Here is a 21,636-nt window from a genome sequence, read left to right as displayed (position 1 = left end):
AGACTGACAATGGAAATCTATGCTGACAGATGATATATCAAATGTCATTTATACTTACTGTAGAAAATAACTGAACAGTGGTGAAATAATGACACCACTCATTAGTTCACCAGCTGGCTGATACACATCATGGATTTTACACATTTTAGACAGATTTTCCATGTTAGACTCATTGATTTCCATTCATTCCAACACAACTCCATGGAAATTATTTTAATAATGTTAAGTATATAATGTGATTTCAAACACCAACAATATCAAACAATACCTACAGTACTTGTACAATCTTTGAATTTTGTGATGGGAGACATTACTGAAATCAAAGTTTTCATATTAACTAATCATTAACTATGAGCTTTAGCTAGCACCAACTTAAGCTTTACCCAGCTAGATAGACTGCACTCCCACAATATTCAAGAGATGAAGCATATGCAGCAGGTGTGTCTTCTCATGCCACCTTGTTTGACAGTGTTGGCGACTGAGATTACAAAGCTGAAATGAGCCCAGCTGAATGTCAGTGGTGTGTCTGGCTAACACAAAGCAGTTAGCAGACCCACAGAGAGGACAACTTCCACTTAAAATGCCAAGAACTGTGTCATGCATGACAGCAACTAACAGCATAATCCTTTCATTTAATTGCTTTGTTTACTGTTGGCACTTTCACAAAAAAAGCCTGTATGAACTGACAGAGTAAAGGGAATTGAGAACTGGGAGCGAGAAGACATTAAGTTTTCAGCTTTTTTCAGTTTTCTCTATGAAGGAGATACTTGTCTTTTGACTGCGCCCTCCTCCACAGAGAGGTCAGAGGTCATGCTTGCTGTGACATGAGTTTGAACCGGGCCTTCTGATTGAGTGACAGTCTCCAACAAGGGTGTACCGTGAGGATGACGGGTTACCTGTGAGCTGACAGTCGTCGTTGGAGCCTGCAGAGTCTTCCTGGTTGGGGCTGAGGGGGGGGCTGGCAGGGGGGCTGGTGCTGAAGCTGGCGTAGCCCAGGGACGAGCTCACCTCGCTGGGCTCGCAGCTGTGGTTCACCGGCCTCTGGACGTCCAGGGACGAGGACAGGGAGGTGCGCTGCTTGGGCTGAAAGAAGAGGAGGAAGACGGTTAGAGAGATGAGAATTGTGCTGAATTTGTCTCTATAGCGTCTTATTTTGATAGTGGCTATTACCTTTTGGAGCACCAACACAAAAGATTTTACTTTGTTCTCTTGTTGTTTTATGTGATTTTAGCTGCATTTAATACATGCTTTTACTTTGCATTTCAAAGTAAAAGTTTAGACAGTCTTCAAAAGTGTTTTGCAGACAGCAAATGTTTGGTGTCAGAAAACTTTCTCCAGCTCAGAGACAATAAATCTGAGATTTTCTTAACTGAAATAGCCCAAATCAAGAATAACCTTTGTCACCTGCCCGCCAATTTAAAGCATACAGTGAGAAACAGTGAGTAGTTTTGCAAGTCAAGTTAAGAAAGTCATCCATTCCTGTTTTTATCAGCTAAGAAACATGTCCAAAAGAAAGTTATTTGCAGCAACTGGATTACTGCAACTCCTCATAAACGTCTCAGCAGTGAGAAGTCTATTCATCGTCTCTAACCTGTGCAGCAGCGAGGTTTATAGCCTAGACTAAGAAATATGAACACATCATCCCAGTCTTAGCCTCTCAACACTGGCTACCTGCCAGTTTTAGAATTCATCTTAAGATTTTACGGATTACTTTCAAGGCAAACCTGGGTCTAGCTCCTGAATACATCATTGACCTTTTAACGACGTCTGAGCCAAAGCGCAGCCTGAGATCCTCAGGCAAGGCTGTCTTAGCTCTCCCAAAGTCAAGATTAAAATTCAAGGCCGATTGCGCTTTTTGCTACTATAGGGACCAAGACTTTGGAACGAACTGCCTGAGGAGATCAGGCTTTTAAATCACTTCTTAAATCAACTTTTTCAGGGTCAGGGTTTTTATCTAATTGATTTTATTGTGTTAATTATGCCCCACTGTTATAATTCTTATTATAATTTATGAATTCTTTTCAATGTCGTTTTATAATCGCTGCTATTCATTTATACTTCTTTTTTTAAACAATTTTTAATCCATATACAGTATATTTTCTGGATGTGAAGAACTTGAAAAGTGAAAAGTATTATTATTGTTAATTCCCTTTTATTTAACTTGGACTGGGTTTTGATTTCATACATTCTCTTACATTACTCTTCCTATTAGGTGACTTTGTATTTAGACTTTATACATTGTTGTATGTTGTTGGTCTGAAACTTTTATGTTTGTCGTCCAGTGGAGCGTCAAACTGCCTTGGCGCGTCGTTACGAACTTGATTACATTTTGGGAGTGTCAATAGAGGACCAACGTGGCTGTTTGTTGTGGTTTCAGTTGCAAAGTGAAAGTGCCAATGCTTTGGTGTTGACGCCTACAGTGCATCATAAAAGTATAACTGAGGTGCATAAAATAAACAAGAAATCCTCTACATCACGTCATAAAAATGTCCATTGTACAAACAAGTTTATGCTTACTACTGATTTAGTACTGCTAAATTCTGCAGTGGATTAGAGCATCTGGAGCAGGCAAAGGGAAGTTGTGTGTGTGTGTGTGTGTGTGTGTGTGTGTGTGTGTGTGTGTGTGTGTGTGTGTGCAATTTGCATTAGCAATGATTAGATGCCTATTCCATAATACACATAAAGTCTTATATAAGGATTCTCTCCACTTCCTCTTACATCACACACATGTCCAGGTGTCAGAAGTTATGAGTTATGAGTATTAATGAGTCACACACACACACACACACACACACACACACAGACAGATGTCAACATGGTTTATGTAATGTAAAACAGGGATATGCAAGTAAGAGAGGCGGAGAGAAAAAGATAGAGAGAAAGAGAGGTAGAAAGCATAAAGGCAAGTGAGAGAGTGAGAGAGAAAGCGAGGGAGCGAACGACTGAAACTGTAGACTGGCAGCCGGTAAACACATCTTACATAATCTTACATAATGAGGCATTAGAAGCGCTCAACAACCTGCTGCTACTCTTCACTACAGCCTGGGCAGTCAACACCCTGCTAGTGCCACTACATGTCTCTGGCTGGTGTGTGTGTGTGTGTGCGTGTGTGTGTGTGTGCGTGTGTGTGTGCATGACCACAGAGGATTCAGATAAGTGGATCGATCCAGTGGTCCTGAAATGTTGAGGGGCAGCGACATGACAGGGAAACCTTCAGAAGACCTTCACTTACTTCTGCTGAGCCCAATGCACTTGCACTTAGACTGAGAAAAAACATGAACCATGAGAGGGAGAGGAAATGGAAAGAAATGAGAGGAGGGAAAGAGGAGAAAACCTACTTTCCCTGCATGGTGCACTCAAATTAGGCTGTGAGGACTCTTCACATCCACTGAACTGGATTGAGATGAGGAGCAACAAGCAAAAAAAAAAAAAAAAGAGCAGAAAAACAGGTAGAACAAGTGGACGGCATGAGGTATAAAAAGAGTAACAGGATAGAACAGAGAATAACAAAAACAGGACAGCAAGGGTGAGGACAAACAAAAGACAAGGAAGGGATGAAGGGAGGACACAGGTACAGTAGGGAAAAAAATGAAGGATGGAGGGATGTAGGCATAGGAAGGAAGGAAGGAAGGAAGGAAGGAAGGAAGCAAGTAAGAATTAGAATAAAGGAAGGAAAGAAAGCAGGAATGGAGGGAAGAAGGGATTAAGAAAGGAAGGACGGAATGGAGGGAGGGTGGAAGGGAGAAAGCAAGGCTGTACAGCAAGAAGGAAGGATGAATGAATGAAGGTAAGCCTTAGAAGGAAGACAGAAAGGAGAGGAGGGAGGGTGGAAGGAAGGAAGGTGGTAAGGTAAGAAGGATGGCTATAGAGAAATACGAATTGGAAGGAAGGAAGGAAGCAAGGAAGGGAGCAAGGAAGCAAGGAAGCAAGAACAAGGGAATGAACAAAAACAAAGGCAAGAAGGAAGGATAGATGTAGGGAGATAAGCACTAGAAGGAAGCAAGGAAGGAAGGAAGGAAGGAAGGAAAGAGGGAAACTACTAGTGATCATTTTATTCTGATACACTACAAGAACTCTGACAAAGACTGTATTCTGGTGGCTGTTTTGTGTGAAAAAAGGGAAGTAAAGATTTCCTTCCTTTACCTTTCATCATTAACAAGAGGATGGCATTAAGATTTGCATTAAAGGGAAATTCCACCCTAAAACACTGTAACACTGTTTAAACAGTTATTGTGTATCTTGCATTCCTAGGTACATTTTGTCTGGAGGTTGATTTTTCTTATTCCTTCAGATAACTGGCAAAACACAGATGGTGTGATGTCACATCAAAATATTTCCAGTGCAGCTACAGTGGAGCTTCATAGCAGAATTGTTTTTTCAGCTATCTAATACAACAACATCAGGTTTTGGTGTCAGTCCCTCAGAATCAAAGACAATTATAAAGCTAAAACCATCGTAGAAGAGGCAGAGAGACCAGTTTCTCCACTGACAGTAGCCTCAATAGACCAGAATGCAATGCAGCCACAAGACATGAGATCTACTTTTGTCAGTGGAGAGTTGGCCAGTGGGGACGAGCTGCGGCATCAGCAGCCCGCTGAGACATGGGAAGTTGTAGGGGCCAATACATCAACCACACAACAACAGACAGCCTGGGAAGCCAATGGGGAATAAGGCGATGATGCATGAGACCAATGGGGAATCATGTGAGTGGGAAGGGAGGGACATTATTAAGCAAACTAGCTGTCGCACAACTGTATGCTTTCAATTACATTTACCTCATTTACAGTGTGCTGATGGAAAAAGCCAATCAAAACAACTGCATTCAAATAAATGCAACACATACACACACACACACAAACCGTTTGATTGACATTCCTGACCCCTAACACTGACTTTAACACTAAACAGTAAATTCCTGAACCATTAGAAGCCAAGCCCACATGCAGGTATACACACACAACTACACACACACACACACAACCACACACACACTTGATGATTCCTAGGTGACTCCAGTGCTTTATCCAATTCATCTTCCAGCAAAGTGTGTGTGCACGCCTCTGCGCATAAATAGAATAGATAATGAACAGTGATTATCTCAGTTTTGTTTGGCACACACACACACACACACACACAAAGAATGAAAGCATTATAACATGTAGTGTTTACTTTGCCGCGAGCTTAACAAGCAACAAAGAGGAGACATGAAATAAATGAGATGAAACAGCAATCAGCCCAGAATGATGGGACTGCTGTGGCGTGACTGTGTGTCGGTGGGACTTTGAGTGTGTGTGTGTGTGTGTGTGTGTGTGGGTGTCTCAGAAGTCTTACTTTGCAAGCCATCTAATGCTTAATGAGTTTAATGGCAACTTCAACTTCTTCTATTAATCGTTTAAGTCTCCCTTTATTCCATCACTTATCTCTTCCTTGTCTCTCTATTTGACGTCCCTTTCTCCCTAACAGCTAGAGGTGTCTAGTCTCTGGACTCCTTATTAGGAGCTGGCACACATGCATATAATCACACACACACACACACACACGCACACACATACATGCACACATATACACACACAAAGCTCTGGTTGAGGCTTAGCGTTGACAATGCAAGCGGGCAGCAGGCTAATGAACATGTCATGGCTGATCAGAAGAGGATTAATGAGTACGCACACACACAAACACACACACACACACACACACACACACGACATCTGACTGAACTACAGAAAAAAAACACTCTTTCCCACCTGCAAAAGCATCCCTCAGGGGAAAAGTGTGGTTTAACACTTCATTAATATGCCTGTGTGTATACAGCGTGTGTGTGTGTGTGTGTGCTGATAAATGACACGCCCATTTGCTAAAAACGTAATTCGTCACCTGAGGCGAGGCGTGCATGTTTGCTTGCACACATTCACACACGTTCATTGGCGTGCGAGGCTGAGGAAGTGTGTGCTAATTTATGAATAACGCAATAATTAATTATCATATAGTCCTAATTATCATAATTACCAGATCAGGTAGGGCTGGGGGGGTGAGGGGGGGGGGGGTGTTCAGTATTGATGAATGAAGCTGAAACAGCAGCAGAATTCTCTATGCAAACTCCAACTAGCAATGTTTGAAAAAAACACATAATGTATGTTAATGGAACCAAAAGGGGGGGATATGAATTCAAATGGTGGCATTTCCATTATGGGCCTTTCCTGGCTGACTAATTCAGCTATTTAACATGGGGATGGGATGGGAGGGTAATTATCGTAATGGTTCTAGTTTATATCTGAGTGTGTAGCACTGATGGAGCAACTTCTCTCCTGTTGACAGTGGCTCAGAATTAATGATCCAAGTGCGAAACAAGCCTTTTTGTAGTTTATTTCTTTCCCGTTCTCGCTCTTTTTGTCTGTCTCTCCGTCTCCCTCTCATCCACAGAAGAAGACACACAAACTCAGATGGCAAAAAGCACCGAAAAAAGCAGACAACACATGGGGAAAAAAAGAACAAGAGAAGGGAAAATAAAAGAAATAAACATCCCCTCCCTCTTTCCCACATCTAAAACCGACTCGACTCTCTACACTGCGGTTATGACTCTAATATTCTACTATTCAGCTGCAGATTTTGCATTCCCACTTTCTTCTGACAGATTTTGGCTTTCTGTTATTCTCCTCTTTCGCTCGCTCCCTCTGTTTCTCTTGATGATCAAGCGTCCTCTTTCCTATTCTCCTCCAGCAACATTCGCACAAGGTCTCTCTCTCTCTCGCTGCTGGGCCTGTCAGGAGCTCATGCACTCTGAGACACAATATCAACAACATTAACATATATAGTGTCCCCTCTTGCTGTCTCACACACTCTCTCCCTTTCTCTCTCTCACACACACACATACAGGGTTAAGATGATGACAAGAAATGACGACGAAGTGAGAAATGGGAAGAACACAGAGGCAGGGTGTAGCAGAGGATATAAAATTAGGAGGAAAAGTGCTGAATAGGAGATCAAGAGATGAAAAAAATGGCAGACCGTTTAACAAGTGTCAAAAATGCGAAGAAAGAGTAAAGAGAGGGTGTGTGTGACTCTGAGATGAAAAGAAAAGTGTGAGGAAAGGAACACAATCCACACACACACACACACACACACACACTTGGGTCTAGGTTGTCCCAGCAACTCTATAATGTTAAAGTACATTGCAGTGAGCCTCCAGCTATGATGAGAGGAATGAGCTGACCGGGGTAAGGGGAAGCAAATTGATCTTTTTTCCGTCACCATATGCTCTCTCTCTCTCTATCTGTTTCTCTCTCTCTCTCTCTCTCTGCTACCTGCTACCCTCCTTTTCTCGCCACCCTCTCCACAACCAAACAAAACACTTGTAATGACTGTTTATTGATTGCGTGTGTGTGTGTTTGTGTGTTCTCAGCACAGCCTACAGTATATCCTCCATATAGAACTGCAAAGAACGCAGAGGCATAGGAGCGCAATCAAAACTCGCACACACACACATGTACACACATGTAAATTCACACAGATCAGACACAATTTGCTGGAAGATTAACTGAATGGAGCTCCACTGTCACATAGGGATCATGAAGTGTCTGTGTGTGTAATCACAGCCTCAGTGGCTAATTGAAGGAGTATGAACAGATTAATGAGCTCTAAATACCAAACTGATCAGAGCTCTGAGCCTGTGTGTGTGTGTGTGTGTGTGTGTGTAATTTATTAAAGTTGCTACATGTAGTATTTTTAAACATTAATATATCATTGTCAAATTAATTGTGATGATTAATCGAGATGATTAGTAGCCTCTATCTCATAGTATTTTTAGTGCTCGTGTTTCCGACCACATTTCCCATAAACTCCATTGCTTAGAGGATGTTGCTTCTTCAGTGAGAGGTTTTCTATTTTGCTTTACTGAAGAGGATAGATGTGTTGGAAGTGATGTTTTTCCATCTGCTTTTCAATCTTTCCTCTGTCTGCCATTGCAAGAAACGCTTTAGCTCTGTTTGCACTGGAAGAACAGCGGCCTCTTCCTGTTTTGTGCCATAAAGCAATCCAGCAGATTTCCTGCAAAATCCGGTCCAAGGCACACAATGTAAAATGTTGTGGAGACCGGTAGAGGCTGCCAATCTTCTCAGCGATGGTCTTGTTTGTTTACGGTAATTATACTCATGTCTCAAATTGAATGTGGTAATGATTTATTGATGTTATAATGCTACACGTCTCGCCTTTAAATTCATTAGTTCTGCACTGGTAAAACAGAACCATCTGCTCTCCAGGGAAAACACACTGAACATGAAGCTAAACCTTTCTTTATCAAGGAATGACTGACTGAGCATAAAACTCTTTTTCAGCAACTCCCTGCTTCACATTCACACAGTCCCAGTTCAACCACAGTCTGCTCCTGTTGGCCAGTGAGCAGCTCCACTGGAGCAATTACAGGCTAAGTGCCTTGCTCAAGGGCATCTTGGGGGAGATGACAGCGCTACTCATTCACTCTCCTTGGGCAGATTTTCCCACGGGGATTCGAACAGGCGACGTCCCGGTCACCAGCCTGCCTCTCTGGGCTAGAGGCTGCTGACAGTCGTGTCGCATCCAGTTAATCCTCCATCAGCACTGTGTGTGTGTGTGTGTGTGTGTGTGTGTGTGTGTGAGTGCTTCTTAATAATCTCCCTCCCACGCCTCTGCATCCTCTCAACCTCTGCATGGGAAACATATCTGTCATCTCCATGTCTCCATACAGCAACAGAGACAAGTGAGCCTGCCTTATCTGCACTCCACTGTGACTGAGTGTGTGTGTGTGTATGTATGTGTGTGTGTAGTGAGGTAATTGCTATTTCCGCTATCAGTTTGTCATTGTGTACGTTCTTGTATGTGTTCATACATATGCAGGAATGTATCCGTGTGTGACAGTAGGCTATATGTGTGTGTGTGTGTGTGTGTGTGTGTGTCTGGCCCTGCTATGCCACACCGTCACACTTGAAGAAACAACGACAAATAGACAAGCTGTTCCCCATTACTGAGCCACACACTCACACACATACACACACCATGTAAAAGATACACTCACGTATGTGCAATAATGAATGCGCACAAATATAGATACATGTGATAAGACACTGATCCAAATGGGACAGCACACACACATATGGCACAATGTCAGATAGGTGAGTGAGTGAGTAAATAAGTGTGTGTGTGTGTGTGTGTGTGTGTGTGTGTGTGTGTGTGTGTGCATGCAGGCGTGTTTTATGTTACCATGTGATTGTCTGAGATACCAGCTTTAGACCTTGTGAACACAAACACGAGTTCTGTCATGTGTTCAGTACAGCAAGGAATCTCTAGGCATGTAAGGGTGGTTAAAATTTACTGACACACACACACACACACACACACACACACACACACACACACACACAAGCAGCAAAGTAGGACATGGAGCCAGCGGGTGCTACACTGATAACCCCATGATACAGCTGGCTTACACACAGACTATCTCTGTCCTTCTTGCGGTTCCTCTCTCTGTATCCTTTCATCTATTAGATTATTCCCTCCATTCCCTCTCTCTGTTTCTTCACATCCCATCTGCCCATGAGTGTGATCAAGAGCTTGTGGAGATCTAACATGTCCAGATGACAGTTTGGACAAGAAACAAGGGATAAAGAAATAAAAAAAAATAAAAAAAAGACACCCAAACATCTAAGCCCATGGATTTCAATCAACATAACCGCTGTGATCTTTTCACGCTTTTACAGAATGATCACATGCGTTTTTTTATCAGCCACTGGCTTGTGGTCAATACTGCTGTGGTGCTGGTGGCGCATGAGCTGAATAATTTCTTTTACATCCTGATTTAAATTGAAAAAATTGACTCGGAGCACATTTTTATTTACAGCAACAGCCGAGGGGATCTTGGTCGCAGGGGAACAGAGGGTTAGATACTGCAAAAGATGTCCATCTTAACAAGGCATTGAGTCTCATTTTCAGTCTTCAAATCTTGAAACAAATGAAAAGTTCTGCCAGTGGGATAAGTCTACTTCTTCCAATGCAGTTTTACTTATTTCAGGATTTTTATAGAAACAAGTCAGCATCTGCAAACAAGGAATAAGGCAGATCGTGTCACTAGTGTTAAGAAAAAGATTTGCCATGGAAACAAGTGAAATTAAATCACTTCAAAGGCAGATTTTCTCATTTGCTACAAGAAAAATAAGATTTTTAGTCTAAGACTAAATGATAAATGTAAGGCGGATATGTTTTGCCATGTACGCATCAACACTCACAGTCTCCTCCTAGTCTCCTGCTCTAGTACTGCTGGCTACAAATTTGAAAGAAAGAAAGAGCAACCCCTCATTCATTCCATATTAAAATGACTGATAGAAAAGACAAAAAACCTTCTGTCAATGTGACACTATAAAGACATGTAGTAGAATATCAGTTGACTTAGGCACAAATGGGAGACATTGTGAGTCACCTGCCATTCACTGTCACTGTCACTATGTGCAGTAGTGTTGAATAAAGCAGTAATGCCAAAAAATATGAATGGCAATACAAAAAGAGTTGAATGACTTTAAAGGTTTGTGAGGATTTACACATGAGAGTAGGAGTTCCCAAGCTTTTTCATATCAAGGACCTCCAAATACTGTAGATCCGCATTAGACCACAAACCAATGATAAGATTGGGTCCAAAGGAACCCCATCTGACAATATTTGTGTTGTTAGATATGATTTAGTATAGAATTATATAACTGTTTGTAAGTTGGAGAGGTGGCAGTGAACCCTCTGGTCAAAACAGGCATCCTTATACATTCTATCACTGTGTTCAACTTCTAAGGAGTGACACAATAGTGAAATTTAATTCTTCATTTTGCTGAAGACCCGACTGGAAGCCTCTCCAGGACCCCTGGAGGTTCCTGGGACCCCACTTTGGAAACCAGTGTACTGAAAACAGGAAGGACCAAAGCATGAGACCAGGCTAAGTCTTTACGGTTTCACTGCAATATACATTCTCCATTTGTCAAATTAAAAGCCTGATCCACCACAACTGGAGTGTGTGCTTATGTGTGTGTGTGTGTGTGTGTGTGTGTGTGTGTGTGTGTGTGTGTGTGTGTGTGTGTGTGTGTGTGTGTGTGTGTGTGTGTGTGTGTGTGTGTCAGCCTGAGCATACTGCATACAGCGTGTACTGATGAAATAGCCAGCGGGGGCACTAAAATGAAATGAAATGAATTCTGGAGAATTAATTAGGCGTTATAAAATTGAACTCTCGTGCTCCTTGATTATGTGCACTTCAAGCCGGGAGGAGGCCCGCTGGGCACCGTACGCGGTCTCTGCACCCACATTAGTTAACATACAAAAGATAGGCTGGTGATGAGGGGAGGTGACGGGAAAGGAGGTGAGGAAAGGAGGCGAGGAGAGGAAACGAGGGAGGTGAATTCAGAGAGGAGACGAGGGAAGAGGGCAAGGAAAGGATATGCAGAGGGGTAAGGGAAGGACAGGAGGAGAGGACGTGAGGAGAAATGATGAGGACAGGGGGCAAGGAGATGAATAGAGGCGATGAGGAGAGGAGGCAAGGAAAGGAGACGAGGGAAGGAGGTAAAAATAGGAGATGAAGGGAGGAGATGGACAGAAGCAAGAAAGGGAGATAAGTAGAGGCAAGAAGGGAAGGAGGAGATGAAAGCAAATAAATAAAGTGATGAGGTTCTAGTTAATGCTGTTTGTGTTCTGAGGATTTAGCTGTGCATTGATACACTGTAAAAAATGTCCATCCTAACAAGCCATTTGGTCTCATATTCAGGCTAAAATTGTTCTTTTTCTTAATACAAGTGAAAGATCATGAAGATGTCAATGAAGTGGGGTAACTCCACTTGTTTTTAATGCAGTTTCACTTGCTTGTGTCAATATCTTGAAACAAGACAGAATAAGGCAGATCGCTCCACTAGTATCAACAAAATGATAAATGATTAATTCAAGAAAATTTAGGAATCAAGTCTGCGAGTGAAATATCTCACCCTACTAGTAGATCTTTTCTTGCCTGATATCAGACAGAATTGTCAACTCGTTACACTCCATTTCCATCTTCAGTCTGACATTGCCTCCACTCTAACTGATTTCCGTGATTTTCCCTAACCAATCACTAGAGACCAACGTATCCGCCTGGATCTAGCATCATTTTAAGTTGACACTGATGCGTAGCCATGACAACACCAGAGACAGTTCAGAAAGTATAGAGCATCTTTGACAACACGGAGCGAAGTAAAAACAAAGTATTTCGGATTTCAAAGTAGTAATTGGTACTTTTAATCGATTTAGAACAGCCTCGATAGCAGCGTCTATCTTGTCTATAGCGGTCGCCATTGTTGTTATTACTCCTCCTTGGTTCTGGCGCACAGCTTGACAACGCTTGACAACAGCTTGACAATGGCGTTAGTCCCGCCCGTGGCGCTGATTGGCTAATCGTTAGTCCCCCCCGGCGCTCATTGGACCGATCATTTTTCAACTGAGAAACCGCTGTTTCATGTCACGATGCCAGACCAGAAGCAGTCAACTCGGTGGAGTGGGCGGATTCAAAGGTCTGGACCCAGGCAAGATCTTTTCACTTGTTTTAAGAAAAGAAAGATTTTATGATTCAACAGTAGACTGAACACCTTGTAAAGGAGGATATTTTTTGCAGTGTACAGACTGAAATACTGTCGCACATCCTCCGCCGACAGAGAAAACAACTGCCTTTAATTATCGTGGTGTTAAATGTTCGCGCTGCACTGGTGTGTCTGATACTATCAACCCAATAACAGAGCTGAGAGAACAGAATTAATGTCAACTCAGTAATTAGGCTGAATTATTGTTGCATTTCAATTGTTGAATGCTGATTTGTAATTATTCACAATCAACATCATCCTATTTATCAGTTCAGTTGTTGTGCATCTACTTTGACAATGTAACAAAGACAATGAAGTTTCAGTTTTTATGTGTTTCAGATGTACAGAACAGGGTTAGACTGAAGGCTGATATTGGCTTTTATTAAAAATTGGATATCATCCAGTCAGTGTCATCCTCCTCCAATACGATGGATATGACAGTTAGTTTGATTACATATTTATTGCATAATTGATCAATACTACACTGGTTGTGTGGCGCGCTGTCGCCTCACAGCAAGAAGACCAAGCATGTCCTTGTCCGAATAAAGACGAGCATGTCCTTGTCCGGTTTACTGTTACTGTCTATGGAAAGCCCTTAACCTGAATTGATTATAATGTGACATTTTGATCCGATTGCACACAAACATGCATGAATATGCTTTTAGTAGTAGTAGTAGTAGTAATAGTAGTAGTAGCATCAGCAGTAGTAATAGTAGTAGTAATAGTTGTAGTATCCTGGGTTTCAATGGAGAATTTTAGCTTTCCGTAGTCTAAATTCTGTTTCAGAGGTTTTTCCATCAAGTCAATTTTATATTAAATATCGGCCTTAAGTGAAGGCTTTCAGCAGCTTCAATCCCAAAACATCTTAAACACACTATAATTGAGGCAACAGTACTGTATCAGTAGGCTTTTGTTATTGAAGTGTCAAAGATTTTCCAACTTTTGCCATGTGGAAATATAAAGGACAAGGAGACAAGGTCAAAGAAGAGTCACTCATGGTGGTTAAACAAGGCGTGCAAGCGTGTGTGAGAGTGTGTGTGTGTGTGTGTGTGCGTGTGTGTGTCTATGAGAACGACTGTGAGAGCAACAGAAACAGCAAGAGACAACAAGAGAGGGAGAAAGTCGAAGACAGAGAGAGAGAGGGGGAGTGTGGAAGTGTGGATGAAACGAAAAGACTGACATAAAGGCTGTGTGTGTGTGTGTGTGTGTGTGTGTGTGTGTGTATCAAAGTGACTGAGAGAGAGACAGAGAAAGAGTGTGTGTGAGACAGAGAGAGAGATGTTTACCATAGCGTGTGTGGGTGCAAGTGTTTAAGCTACTTGTGGGTGGATACTCTGTGATGTTCAATAATGCATCAGGTGTCTCTGCTGCGCATTCATTTGCGTGTGTGTGTGTGTGTGTGTGCTCACCTGTGGGCGGATGACTCTCTCGATGTTCTTCAGGGCCGTGTCGGGGGAGGGGGGTGAGCAGTCTGGAGTAGGCCCCGTCGAACTGTTGCCATGGTTACCAAGCTCCCCCTCACTCACCGTTACATGGGGCGAGTGACCTTGGAGAGAGAGAGAGAGAGAGAGACAGAGAGAGAGAGAGAAGGTAGGGGGGGTATTTTTACTTTGAGTATTTGTTTTCCATTACTACCATAATCATTGTACACTACACTGAGTGTAAAGAATTGCATATTGCAAAAAATAAGTGAAAAAATCTGAGCCAATTTCGATTGTTTCAAATGCAAATTAACTTGTTTCAAGAATTTCCTTGAATCAAATATAATTCTCTTGATAGTGATCTGCCTTATTCTGCTTTTGCAGATATTGACATTGTTTCTACAAAGTCCCTGAAACTAGTGAAACTGCATTGAAAACAAATTATTTCACCAGTTTGGCAAAAATAAGATTTTAAGCCTGAGTATGAAACTAAATGTCTTGTTAAAATGGATATTTCTTGCAGTGCAGTTGATTTTAGGTAAAAGCTTATTTATTCATTTCTCTTATTAATTTCTCCTAGTCAATCCAGTTCAGTTGAAGGGGAGATGAAGAAGAGCAGGCGCATAAGAAAATGAATAACTGTTAAGCAATTTTGGGTGAATTGAGGCGTGCAAAAGAGGGTTGAACTGGACATCAGCACGGGACCCTGATGTGTTGCACAGTGTATTTCCACTCACAGCGCTCAGATGATAACAGAGTTGTCGTAGCATGAGAGAGAGAAGTGAAGAAAGCGCGTTTCTTAACTTGACAAAGCCTTGGCAACAAGCACAGCAGGGAAATGTGACGGCTGCCCTGCGCAGTTTGCTGTCGATCTCACTCATTAACACACACACACACACACACACACACACACACACACACACACACGGATGCATGCACACACGCACGTTCACACGCCTGAGTGCAGACTCAAGTGTCGGAGCCGATTTCCCCGCCGTATGATCATTTAGCAGCGGGGAGGAAAAAACACCAGAAGAAGAAAAGAAGGGAAGAAAGGAGAGGGAAGTGCTGAAGAGGCCCGAATTAAATTTCAGACGAAAAAAAAACATCTGTCTCAATCAATGTTTAGAGACACAAACACAGACCTACACACACATTTCCCAAAATACTGCATGTCAGTTGAGCTGACACACACACACACACACACACACACACACACACACACACATATATACCAGTAGCTTTCTGGCAGCTGCCACCTGCCTACATGGATCCTATCAGACGCTAGAACATCGTCCAATTATGCTGTGAGACTCAGCCAGGCCTCGGCTACCTTTCTGCACACACACACACTCTAGCTGACATCACCATCTACAGTAATGGAAGAGTCATATAGGCGCTGTGCAGGATGCAGTATATGACTGGCCCATGGGGGAAGGGGGGTGGGGGGTGATTCAGTCCAGCGAAAACGTAAAGACTGATCCTTATTTCAACATCATCAAGAAGGAGATTCAGGGCAGTCAGAGACATTTCATGCTTTCTTGACCAGTATAATTAAATAAAGCATGTAAAACTTGTATTACTGAGGAAATGTAACTTTTCCTATATGAATTTCAGCTGTGAATTTTCACAACTCCCACAAAATTTGAGTTTGAAAGAGCTAGACGTCATCGCCAAATGGAAACGGAGTGGAGGCCCAGCTCAGAAGGAAGGGGAAGGAAAAAAGCATTTTAGTGGGTTTTTTTATGATTTATCATTTTCCACAAAAAATAGTAAGCAGAACAGACAGTAAAGAGAACAGAGGCTGGACACAAAAACAAAGCGACACACAAATTCTGATTCATTGGCGTCCAATTTGGAGTAATCATCGACTCGAGCCGTGCTTGACTGACATGACATTGTTCACAACTCTCCTAATGACTTTGTTCGATCGTCTGTTCACGAGCCGTCGGTGGGTCATTACGTCCGGCTTGCTAAAAAGACGAGTGGACAATGAATGAATTGCTCACATGCGTCACATTGCTGATTCAGTCTTGCTGGTGTCATGGCTGGTGGAAGACTTGCCTCTAACAGCTCTCCCCTCCTTCATCAAGGAGCCATCTATGCTTTGTGTAGCCAAGATAACATTATGTGTCACCTGGTTGGATTTGGCAGGAATCTACTGGTTTGCTTTATGGCACAAAACAGGAAGAGGGCGCTGTTCTTCCTGAGCAAACAGAGATAAAGCTTTCAGAGTTTCTTGCAATGACAGATAGTGGAAGGAGTGAAAGGCTAAAAGAAAATCACTTCCAACATGTTTATCCTCTTCAATAAAGCAAAAGAGATGCTACACATAGCACCTTAAAAGAGCCACCACTAACAATACAGTCTAGATCGTTCGCTATCACAACAGCGTCCCTTAATAACTAAAACTGAGCCCAAAAAATAGTCAATTAAAACACAATGTGGAGGTAATCCTCTTCAGCGGAGGGGCACAGATCCCTACAGTACTGCGACGATTTCTTCTGGTTCAGTTTCTGCAGGGGCTTAAAACAAATTCACACAGATTTCTTACAGTTGAATCATGAAGGTAAAGCTGAAAGTGTCTGTCACGGCGTGAAGATTTGCCGCCATCTTCCCTCTGTTTTATTTTGAATTTCAACAGTCTGGGCTGCAGGCTCATAGAAACACACACACACACACACACACACGCACACACACATGGGTTGATAGCTGTGAGAGCGTACTGTGAAGCTGCGTCGCTCGCCCTGTGGGTAGTGTGTGTGTGTGTGTGTGTGTGTGTGTGTGCGCGTGTATATATGGGCAAACACAGACAGAAGTACTCACTAGTTTTCACTCAATAGTAACCTTGGGGTTGTACAAACACACACCAGCAGACACACACACACACACACCATGAAGAGATGCCTGGAGCTGGATCAATGATTAAATGTGGGTGCAAAGAGATAAAATAAATAATACTGTGAAAAAAATGAGAGAGAGAGAGAGAGAGAGAGAGAGAGAGAGAGAGAGAGAGAGAGAGAGAGAGAAGGATGTAACGGAGGTCTATATATAGATAGAGATTGAGGTGTTCTCCTGTTGAGTAAATAAGCCTGTCAACACTGAGGCTTTGATGATGGATGTGAGATGTGTCTATGCTTCTGTGTGTGCATGTGTGTGTGTGTGTGTGTGTGTGTGTGTGTGTGTGTGTGTGTGTGTGTGTGTGTGTGTGTGTGTGTGTGTGTGCAAGCATGCAAACGTGACTGTGGTTTCGTCTTCTTCAGATCTACCTTCGGCTCACTCCTGGGAAAGCGTTTCGGTCCTGCTTGCCACGGGTTATATACATGTTTGTGTGTGAGTGTGAAAGATGCATAAAGCATGTGAGTGTAGATGTTAGCGTAGGAGCCTGCGACTGTTTACATCCATATGTTCATGTTCATGTGTGTGTGTGTGTGTGTGTGTGTGTGTGTCTGCTCTGTGTGAGAACACACTGGGGAAAACCTCAGGGAAAATGAAACGAGGCTTTCACAAGTTTCACAAGGATTCACACCTTCTCTGCATGTCATCACTCTACGAGAGAGAGAGAGAGAGAGAGAGAGAGAGAGAGAGAGAGTGTGTGTGTGTGTGTGTGGTACAAAGCCTGGATTTACACAAATGTGTCTCTGTCCACATCCAAGGCCAGCTGCACGGCTTGTTAATGCAGGCATGCAGCACAGTGTGTACTGCAGGAATATTTCTCTCTCTCTCTCTCTCTCTCTCTCTCTCTCTCTGCAAGTGAATGCATGGTGTGAGTGAGCGAGCAAATAAGCTGTCTCTCTCGTTCTTGCCTAACAAGACAAAAACTGTCAATTTCAGATGTGTGTTCTTCATGCTGTCAGTTCTGCTTCTGTACCACTTTGACAAGTAGCACACACATACACACACACTACATGTGTGTGTGTGTGTGTGTATGTGTGTGTGTGTGTGTGTGTGTGTGTGTGTGTGCCTGCAGCTACATTCACATGTCCTCACTTTGTATGCCAAATTAGCCAAATATAGATGAGATGTCAAAGCCCTGTCTATGGTTCAACCAATTACTGAGTAACGTTTGAATGATAATATATCTATGAGCACAAAGAATTTGAGTTAAAATGATCAAATGTCCTCATAAGGATAGGAAGATGAGGAAAATCTTTCAAATGGCTATTTTAGGGTTAGGAGTTCGGTTTAGGGTTAAGATTAGAATTAGGATTAGGTTTAGGAATGAATGCAGTTAATTAAGGTCCTCACAGGCACAGTAATTCAAACGTGTGTGTGTGTGTGTGTGTGTGTGCATCCCATTCTAAACACCGATTTCACTTTGACTGTCAAGGAGTTTAGTATATTGCCTCTCTCTCGACAAGTCAATGGGCCTCGACCCTTTTAATGGCAAAGCCCTGGAGTTATTACTTGCTGCCATTACCCACTCTTAGCCTCCAGCGCCCACCAAAGTGGGATAAATGGGGCGAGACATGGCAACATCATGGCTTTACCCACAGGAGGGAACTGGGGGAGAAAGTTAATAAGGGAGGGAGAGTAAGAGACTAAAAGGCTAAGGCCCTTAATCATAAAACTCACCCGTAACAGCGTTGCGGTGCACAAAACCTGTGGCTGAGTCATTTGAACTTATTCATATATTTAGCGGGGCTGTGATTACTGTGACGGATGGAGCCACATCACCGCTGCCTCATTCTCAGCGATAGTCCAGGTAGCAGCCAGTGAAAATCAACATGGTGATTAAGCGTTACATATTGAACAGGCACCCTGATTACCCAGCCTGTGTGCAAGTTCAGTGGATGGCAGACTAGATGTGCCAGAAAGGCAGAGAGAGACCAAGTCGTCTCCTGCAAAACTCCGGACTTTAAGAGAAAAGACATGAGGGGATAAAGTCACCAGCAGGGTTGGCATGATGTTACAGGCTGAGACCTGCAGGGGCAGCAACTGAGTAAACTCCAAAGTCCCTTCAAATAATAACCTTTGCTAATAAAACTTTCAAACCAAACTTAAAAACAAATTTCTGGGAGACTGACAGGATATTATTATTTGGTCAGTGTGATGAATTATTAGTCATACAGCTTAGAGGGAACATTGGTCCTGAATGCTCAAACTTATTTTTTTGGTGTCCAAATACATTTCTGGCAATTTTCTGCTTGATCTCTTCTCTCAATTGTAATGACAAAAGCCGCAAGATCAAATTTGGACTCATATTACCGGGTCAGTCTAAATATACTGTCTGACTAGAGCAGGTGGTATTTATTTTGCACTGGGGTCTGCTTTTATTAATCACTGAAGTGATAAAAAGGGGTTGGTGATGCCGCCAACCATGAAACTGACCCGGTAATTCATAGTTATGAATAAGAAAACACTCTACAGTGATGCTCTCAGCCCATAACTTCACACTAACCCTCCTGGTGAGTTTTATAAATAACCCCTTAATGGTAGGTTACAGAGAGATAAGAGGGAGAGGGAGAAGGAGGAGAAGGAGAAGAAGGAGAAGAAGAAGAAGAAGAAGAAGAAGAAGAAGAAGAAGAAGAAGGAAAGGAAGAAGGAAAAGAAGAGGAAGAAGAAGAAGACAAAGAAGAAGAAGCATAAAAAGATCCCCACCAATAATAGTAATAATCATAATCATACTAATGGGCCTTAGTTTGAACAGTAAAGTGAATGGCCGTCTAAATTTTGGGTATGTTTACGTAGAGAGGTTGACTTGTGGATGGAAAAAAATGTTTTTGGGAACTTTTTTTGACACATCACAACTCAAAACAAGTGTATATTTTACTCCAGTGTTTGCAAACATCGCAAATATAAAGAAACATTTTACAGCCTCAAAACACATAGCTGTCACATATCATCAGTGCTGGTATATAAAGGTCAGAGGAGGAAAAAAAATATCTTCAATCCAATAAATCACGATGAAAACAAAGCCAGTGGTGGAGGAATTAAAGGTTTATCTCTACCTGTGTGTTGACTTATTTTGTCAGAAGAAGGTTTACTGAGGTATCCGATATGTGAGACCTTTGAAGTACTGCAAAAGAGCGAACCTGAAGCGCCAGACACACACACAAACACACACACACGAACACAGGTCTGTAGTTTCATGTTGCACACGTCAGCAGCGGCGTGTTTACCAGCCGGAGACAGTGTGTGTTTATCTCGGGAGGAGTCGGTCGATAGCAGAAAAGAAGCATTTTTGCTCTAACCACTTGGCAACGCTCTCAGCCTTCCGTCTGCTTCTACACGTGACTGCAGGCCGCGAGGCCTCGCCTGCAGGTCCTCCTCACACCCGCATCACACTGCATCTGCAATGCATTTGTGCTGCTGCAAACTGTAACTCTGTGTGTTTTCACGAGTGAGTAAAAAACTGGGAAAACAACACAGTTTTTTAGTTTACACATGCATAACGTCAGGTTTTAACTTCAATTGAAGGGTTACGTGCTCCTCTATGGGTTTATGAAGCCATTTCAAACCCAATTGGATAAACTGAAAAATGCATGGTGGTCAAGCTAAAAGCAAGGCTGTTTTTCATCACTCCTGAAAAGTTTTTGGGAGATACGAGGTTTTCACCCGACAACAGCAGTAATCAACACAGATGTAGAAGAAATCCAACGCAATGCAATGAATCTTCAACCAGATGATGCAGCAGGAAAGGATTCTCGCATTCAAAATGAATGAAATTCCATCAGAGAGGAACGCATTCACTACATTAGGCGTATAAGATGTAGAATACGACCGCCTCGGGACTCATAGAGTAGTTGGATTATGCACATAAGTCTGCAGTCGAGGTGCTTTGCATTATAAAGAAGCGAATCCCATTTACTTGCTGTCAGAGATGATAGTTTGCGTGTCAGAGGACATGCGGTGCGATGGGATCTCATGCATAACACTCCCATGCGATCTGGTATGAATACGGCAGCGACAAAAGTGGGACGACGCATCTAACAGGTTGTCGACAATCTCAGGGAGACAAAAAGAGAAGGAGGATAAAAGGAGGATAAGTAAAGGAGGGAAAAAGCGTTGGGAAAAGGGACGGAGAGAGAGAGAGAGAGAGAGAGAGAGAGAGGGAGAGAGTCCAACATCTAAAGGAGCCAAGACATGAAAAAGCAGGAAGTTGTTTGGGGCGGCGGTTTCGATGACAACGGGTCCCTGGTGTTTGCGTAGCGGCCGGGCTGAGTGACAGTCAGCAGATGGATCTGGATAAAGCCGCCCCTGATCGTCTGAGGCTTCGGAGAGCGCTGCGGCTGCTCCTCCGCTGCAGCCGACAGCTTCAAACAGGTGGATATCCGGCAAGCCTTACGCTGCGAAAAGATACTCATCCGAACAAGTCATTCCGTCTCATATTCAGTCTTCAAAACATGTTTTTCTCAAAGCGAGTGAAGAATTCTGCTGATGGGGCGAGACGACACCACTTGTTTCCAATAGAGTTTCGCTTGTTTCAGGATTTCTTCTAGAAACGAAACATTCAATATCTTGAAACGAGGCAGAATAAAGCAGACCGCTCCACTAATACTGAATATATTTGATGAGGGTAATAGTTCTTTGCAATGCACATCTGCACACTTAGACACTACACATACTGTATGCATGGCCTTCTGCACACCTGTTGATGTGACACACAT

General features: G+C 42.7%; 1 protein-coding gene across 2 annotated transcripts in view; it reads right to left on the bottom strand.

Annotated features, from left to right (window-relative positions):
* anks1b (ankyrin repeat and sterile alpha motif domain containing 1B) overlaps nucleotides 1-21,636 on the bottom strand; it is a 196,563-nt gene that overhangs the window by 76,801 nt on the left and 98,126 nt on the right. For both annotated transcript variants that reach the window (XM_078282203.1, XM_078282204.1), the window contains exons 12-13: nucleotides 14,015-14,151; nucleotides 897-1,083 (exon numbers count right to left, since the gene is read on the bottom strand). In XM_078282203.1, the coding sequence (XP_078138329.1) occupies nucleotides 897-1,083; nucleotides 14,015-14,151 (324 nt within the window). The remainder of the gene's footprint in view (nucleotides 1-896; nucleotides 1,084-14,014; nucleotides 14,152-21,636) is intronic.

Source organism: Centroberyx gerrardi, chromosome 24 (genome assembly GCF_048128805.1).
Source record: "Centroberyx gerrardi isolate f3 chromosome 24, fCenGer3.hap1.cur.20231027, whole genome shotgun sequence".
NCBI lineage: Eukaryota > Metazoa > Chordata > Actinopteri > Beryciformes > Berycidae > Centroberyx > Centroberyx gerrardi.
This window is presented reverse-complemented; position numbering and strand designations above follow the sequence as displayed.